Genomic DNA, 6,889 nt, shown 5'->3' with positions numbered 1-6,889 from the left:
TTTTTCAGTCTGAAAGGCATTCTGATAAACATGAACAGTCCGAAAAGGGTGATGATTGCGGTTTTGTCCTCTGAGTGGACCAGAATCTGGTGATAGCCCCTGATGAGGTCCACCTTAGAGAAGAACCGTGCCCCTTGCAGGTTGGCTGTGAAGTCCTGGATGTGGGGCACTGGATATCTGTCCTGCGTGGTGGTCTCACTGAGGCAGTGGTAATCCCCGCAAAGTCACCAACCCCCTCCCGCCTTGGGCACCATGTGGAATGGGGAGGTCTAGGGGCTGTCAGAGCCCTACACGATGTTGAGCTCTTCCATTTTTTGAAACTCCTCCTTTGTGAGGTTGAGTTTTTCAGGGTGGGGGGGGAAGGCAGCGTGACCTGGACTGAAAGGACGGGTCCGCTGTGAGGATGTGGTACTGCACCCCATGCTTAGGTTCTGCTGAAGTAAAGTGAGGCATTGTGATGGAAGGGAATTTGGTCACAATCCGAGTGAACTCGTCAGTCTCGGTTACTGAATGTAGGTGTGGGGTGGTAAGCTTAGTTCCCTCAAGGGAGAGGGTCTGAAAAGATTTGGCATGCACCAGTCTATGCCCTTTGGCATCCACCAAAATGGAGTGTGCCCTGAGGAAATCCGCCCCCAAGTGTGGCTGTCGTACGGTCGCCAGTGTGAATTTTCAGGTGAACCAGTTGTTCCCGAAGCAGGTGCCGAATGATCAAATTGTTGGCCGCTTTCAGACCCTGGCCTGCACTTCTGTTGCGGGTATCAGACTTGGAAAGGGAAGGACACTAGTTTGGCCCCTGTGTCGACCAGGAACTGGTGGCCCGACAAGGAGTCCTGAACGTGCAGGAGACTGTCTTGTAGGCCGGCTGCTGCAGCGATCAATGACAGTCGGCTCTGGCGTTTCCCTGGAATGAGCAGGGAGAGCGGCATCGACGGGCCTTGGAACCCCACCGTTGATGATAGAAATAGTATTGCTCATCGGTGGGATCCATTGGTCGGTTGGTTGGCTGTCTTGTTGCTCGTTGTAGCCAGGATGTGGTCATTTGCTCCAATGTTCTGCATGAGTCCCGTTTCACTGCCCAGAGTGCATCCGCTCGGGCTGCTACCTTTCTGGGGTCACTGAGGTCCTCCTCCGCGATCAGCAACCAGATGTCCTCTGTCAGTCGTTCCAAAAAAATCTGCTCGAAGAGCAGGCAAGGAGTGTGTCTATTGGGCATGTGCAACAATTGGGCTGTGTGTTTGTACTTTGAGAACCTGAAAATGGGGTTTACTAGCTCCTTGAGGGTCACATATTTCCCTTGCTCTGGAGGAAATGGATGATCCTGGCTGCCGTCTCTTGCTTGAGGGAGCTCACGACATAGGAGTAACGCGTGTTGTTGGTGGCGGTGTGTTGAATGGTGAATTGTGCCATGGCCTGTTGGAACCGCACCTGTGGTTGCGACCTCCAGAGGTTGGAAGCTTCATTGAAGTCGCGTTTATTGAAGGTTGCTCATCCATCTTCTGGTCCATGTTGCCGTTTGGACCTGTCGGGGTCACCAATGTGGCGCGTGGCTGCGGTTCAAGCTCTAGAGAAGACTTGCACACTCAAGAGTACAAACAGTACTGATTTAATGGGTCATTCGCTCGCCTTTTATAGGGTAGCTGAGTCTTGCTGCTATGTCATCTGTGGGCGTGGCTGACGCTCTGCCAATCGCTGATCGGTGGCTTTACAATCTGCTAATTACTGATTGATCCGATTCCTCTGTTGCCATTGTGGCCTAAGGAAGAAGTCTAGGCCCGTGCTACCTGCCTGAGTGTTGTGATTGGATGTCGCTACTTGTGTCAGGCAGCAAATCGCAAATCTGCTCTCAATTTTGCTTAGTATGTTTGATTAGGCAATGGTTGTAAGATGCATGGAGTAACCTTGAAAACTATATTTATATTCTGCTGCGTTAACATTTTGATGGAATAACTTGCAAGATCAGGAGTAAAACAATGAAACTAAATAGTTTTTTTGCACTGCTCCACATTTCCTTCCCTGGGTATTGTTCCACTTCATGGATGCAGCATTTCCTCCTTTCATTTCTAAAAATGCCAGGTTTTATTTGGGAGCAGATTAACCTGCAAGCGAGAAAATATGGGTACAAGCCTATTCTAAGAATTGAACACAAAACTAGGTTGACATTTTGATGTAGTACTTATCTGTGGAGTCTGCAATTTTTGGCGTGAGGCTCCAGCTGTCCTTGGGGGATAGAACATTTTCTCTGTACTATTAATAGGAAAACAGGACAGTTCCCTTGATGTTCTGGCCAATATTTGTCTGTTAACAAACACTTTTGGATAACTCAGCCCTTGATCTCATTGAGGTTTGTGGTCCTGCTGGCCTGGTGCCTGGAATGAACTTTAAACTAAAGGGGAACAAAGCAATGAAGATTTTTGGAACATCATGTCTGATCCGCACTATCGATGACTCCAAAGACTGAGTGAGGAATGATATAGGCTTTAATACACATTAGATTCTGGCTGGCCTGACTCCTTGTGCTCGAATGAATGGAAGGGGGCAGGGAGGTCGACCTTTATGGCCAGGTCACGAAGGAGGTGTTACAGGAGGTCACGTCATCAGTGGGCGGGCCCAGCCATTTATACACAGAACAGAATAGTATATACAATTCACCACATTCACCTGCTTTTTTAAAAAAAAAACAAAACCCAGTCTCAAAGGTTCAGCCGATCAGGTGGGTTTCTCTGCCTCTGTGACCTGCGCAGCTCCATCGGTGTTGTACTGGTCGGCTGTTGTGGACCAGATGTCTTGAGGTGGGGTGGGGGGGGCAAAGCTGTCACCATAGGGGTGGGGTTTGGTTGTCTGTGGAGGAGATCGTGGTGGTTGGCTCGGCTGGGTGAGGGACCCAGGCATGTGGTGTGGGTGCCTGGGGGGGCGGGTGTCGCTAGTCTGCACCAAGTCTCTGTAGGGGACAATGTGTGTGCATGTGGTGGGTGGGTGTCTCCGGCCCACGCCAGGTCCCGGACAAGGACTATGCCTATTGGAGTACTGGATTTGTGTGCAGGAGCTGCTCCTCTTCCACCAACGGGTCAATGTTATAGCCCCTCGCGTGTTTCTGCAGCAGGACGGTCCCAGAAATGAGAGCCAGGTCTGGTCGCTAACCTCCTGGGGAAAGAAAACATTCGTTCATGTGAGGTCATATTTGTAGCAGTGCATTGGAGGGATGAGGTGGTGTGGAGTGCCTCTGGCAGGACTTCCTGCCAGTGAGACACCACCAGGCCTTTTGACTTGAAGGCCAGAATGATCAAATGGTGGCATTTTATCGCTCCACCTGGCCATTTCCCCAGGGTTATAGCTTGGGTTATACTAGTGGCGATGCCTCTAGCCAACAGGTTCTGCTGCAGCTCGCTGTTCATGAACGAGAACCCCCGATCACTATGGATATAGTCCAGGTACCTGAAGAGGGTGAATATGCTGCAGAGTGCCCTGATATCTGTGGCAGAGGTCATATCGGGACAGGGGATGGCAAACAGGAATCTGGAAAACTTGTCTATGACGTTAAGGAAATAGACATTCCTATTGGTCGAGGGCATGGGTCCCTTGAGATCGACACTCAGCCATTCGAAAGGGCGTGTGGCCTTGATGAGGTGTGCCTTGTCAGGCCTGAAGAACTGGGGTTTACATTTCACGCAGACCCGACAGTGTCTGGTCAGAAACCTGACGTCCTCGATGGAGTGCGGGAGGTTCCAGGCTTTTATGAAGTGGAACAAACTCATGACTCCAGGGTGGCAGAGGTAATCGAGGAGGGAATGGATGTGGTCAAGATGCATGCTGGCACACTTCCCTTATCTGGGGGGTTGTTCAGTTTGCCCAGTACAGGATATTGTAATTGTAGGTGGAGAGCTCGATTCTCCACCTCATGATTTTATCGTTCTTGATTTGTGTTGAACATGAAAGCGATGGCTCTTTGGTCCATCATCAGGGTAAATCTTTTCCCGGCCAGGTAGTGACACCAGCGCCGAATTGTCTCAACGATCGCCTGTGCCTTCTTCTTGACTGATGAGTGCTGTGTCTCGGGGCCTTGGAGGGTGCAGGGAAAAAAATGCTACTGGCCTACCCGCCTGGTTGAGAGTGGTGTCCTGTGCAAAGTCGGAGGCATCACTCTCCAGCTGGAATAGGATAGATTCATCCACGGCATGCCTCGTGACTTTGGCGATGTCTCCTTTGATTTGGGTGAATGCAGCTGGGGCTTCTGCCGATAAGGGGAAGCTTGTGGATCTTATTAAGGTGTAGGCTTTATCGGCATAATTGGGTACCCACTGGGCATAGTAAGAAAAGAACCCCCAGGTACTGTTTCAGCACCTTGAGGTTGTGTGGTATCAGGAGCTCCATAAGGGGATGCATGCGGTCGGGATCGGGGGTAATGACACCATGCAACATGACGCATCCAAGGAGGGCCAGGTTCAGATTAAAGGGACTTGGCTGTGTGGAGAAATTTTGCCAGGTTCGCGTCTTGGTCCTGTAGGTCATGGCCGCAGATGGTGACATTGTCAAGGAAGGGGGACGTCACCGTTAGTTTATGCCTGTCTACCATCTGATCCATCTCCCTTTGGAACACTGAGACCCCATTGGTGGCTCCGAAGGGTACTCTGAGGAAATGATAAAATCTGCTTCGAAGGCAGTATATTTGCAGTCCCCCCGGGTGAAGGGGGAGTTGGTGGTATGTCGACTTCAGGTCAACCATGGAGAACACTTTGGACTGGGCTAATTCATTGACCATATCAGATATGCAGGGGAGGGGATAAGCATCTAGCTGGGTGAAGCAGTTGACTCTCTGGCTGTAATCGATCACCATATTTGGTTTGCTCCCACTCCTGACCACCACAACTTGGGCTCGAACTGGGGGCTATGATCCCTCTGTCAGGAGTCACTGCACCTCAGACTTTATAAATGCCTGGTCCTCAGCACTATGGTGCCTGCTTTTCATCGCGATGGGCCTGCGGTCTGGGGTCAGGGCTGGCTGCCGCGGGGATGGGGCTGTGAGTTGAGGGTTGTGTACTGTTATGGGTGGTTGTGGTCATCCAAACGCTATCGTCACACTCCTAAACTGGCTCTGGAGTTCAAAGCCCAGGAGGATTGGTGCACAGAGCTGTGGCATTACAAGTAAATGATAGTTATCGTAACATTCACCCCCCAACATTAACGACGCAAACAATTCCCCCAGATCTCCGCGGATTGGTCCTTTATGGCCATAGAGGTGGTGCCACTCGTGGGTCTGACACAGAGAGAGAGGGAGGCGAGAGAGGGAGGCGAGAGAGGGAGGCGAGAGAGGGAGGCGAGAGAGGGAGGCGAGAGAGGGAGGCGAGAGAGGGAGGCGAGAGAGGGAGGCGAGAGAGGGAGGCGAGAGAGGGAGGCGAGAGAGGGAGGCGAGAGAGGGAGGCGAGAGAGGGAGGCGAGAGAGGGAGGCGAGAGAGGGAGGCGAGAGAGGGAGGCGAGAGAGGGAGGCGAGAGAGGGAGGCGAGAGAGGGAGGCGAGAGAGGGAGGCGAGAGAGGGAGGCGAGAGAGGGAGGCGAGAGAGGGAGGCGAGAGAGGGAGGCGAGAGAGGGAGGCGAGAGAGGGAGGCGAGAGAGGGAGGCGAGAGAGGGAGGCGAGAGAGGGAGGCGAGAGAGGGAGGCGAGAGAGGGAGGCGAGAGAGGGAGGCGAGAGAGGGAGGCGAGAGAGGGAGGCGAGAGAGGGAGGCGAGAGAGGGAGGCGAGAGAGGGAGGCGAGAGAGGGAGGCGAGAGAGGGAGGCGAGAGAGGGAGGCGAGAGAGGGAGGCGAGAGAGGGAGGCGAGAATTGGTTAGTTAGTTTTAGGGCAGTGTCTGGATGAAGAAAGCTCTCTGTGCTCCCACTGTCAAACCGGCAGTTTGTTCTTTTCCTGTTTACCTCAATCTCCATCATTGAGTGGGCGATTGGATGAGGGCTGCCCTGGTTCAGAGTCACGGAGGCCAGGATCAGGTCATCACCATCACTGTTGGAGAGGAGGCCCGACTAATAAGATAACGGTCTCCACGTTGACCACACTGTTGCATCAGTGGAAGGAGGAGGAAGTGATGTCATCGGGGCAGCGGTGACATCATCCAGGAGGGTGGAGGAGACGCTAGGTAAGATGGCAACTACCGAGTCGTGCACGCAGTCGAGCTGTTCGGGGCCAGACGTGATGTCAGGCTGCTCTGCTCACTAGGGAGGGTTTGGACTTACAGACAAGCTGGTAATGTCTCTTCTTCCCGCATCCCGAACAGATCGCCTCCTTAGCCGGGTAGAATCATCGGGGGTGCTTCTGGTGGCCGCAGAAGTGGCACCTTGCGTGTCCGATCATGGCGGTGGTGGGGTCATGGCTCACTATCATGGAGGCAGCCTATGATGTTGTGTCCCAACATGGCAGTGCCTACGGTCTGTTCTTCCCAGCGATCTCAATGGCATTGCGTTGGGCTAAGTTGAGGGTCCTGGCAAGCTGGAAGGCTCTCTTCAGGGGCAGCTTGTCCTTCTTGAGTAGTCTTGGACCAGCTCCTCCACACACTGGGCTACGGGCACAGGGGCTGTAGCAGTGCCCCAGCAGTCGCTCCCCAGGTTGTATGGAGCCTGAAGGAACTCATCCATGGACTCACCAGGTTGCTGTCTCCTCATGGCCAGTCGATACCGCGAGTACACTTCGTTCATCCTGGCTCAGTCGAAATTGTGGAGTTCAGCCACGGTCTCTGGGTAGGTTGTGCAGATCCGGATTGCCAGGTACGCTCGGTGGCCCATTCTAGCATACAGGACCTTGAGTTTTTTTTCTCATTTGAGTCCACCAGGCCCACTGTGACTTCGAGGAAGTTTGTGAAGCAGGCGATCCACTGCTCATACTGTTCAGCAGCTCCGGGTGTCTGGGGA

The 6,889-nt window shown here is 53.0% G+C and overlaps 1 protein-coding gene across 1 annotated transcript; it reads right to left on the bottom strand.

Annotated features, from left to right (window-relative positions):
* Nucleotides 1-2,497: 2,497 nt before the first annotated feature.
* Nucleotides 2,498-6,676, bottom strand: LOC138762482 (uncharacterized). The gene is made up of 5 exons (XM_069936234.1): nucleotides 6,625-6,676; nucleotides 6,409-6,535; nucleotides 6,218-6,296; nucleotides 5,903-6,007; nucleotides 2,498-3,141 (listed from the first exon to the last, which is right to left on the bottom strand). The coding sequence occupies exons 1-5, from the start codon at nucleotides 6,674-6,676 to the stop codon at nucleotides 2,707-2,709; spliced, it is 798 nt and encodes a 265-aa protein (XP_069792335.1). The 3' UTR covers nucleotides 2,498-2,706.
* Between the last annotated feature and the right edge of the window lie 213 nt (nucleotides 6,677-6,889).

The sequence above is a fragment of the Narcine bancroftii genome, chromosome 4 (genome assembly GCF_036971445.1).
Source record: "Narcine bancroftii isolate sNarBan1 chromosome 4, sNarBan1.hap1, whole genome shotgun sequence".
NCBI classification, from domain to species: domain Eukaryota; kingdom Metazoa; phylum Chordata; class Chondrichthyes; order Torpediniformes; family Narcinidae; genus Narcine; species Narcine bancroftii.
Note: the sequence above shows the minus strand (reverse complement) of the source record. Positions and strands in the feature narration are given on the sequence as shown.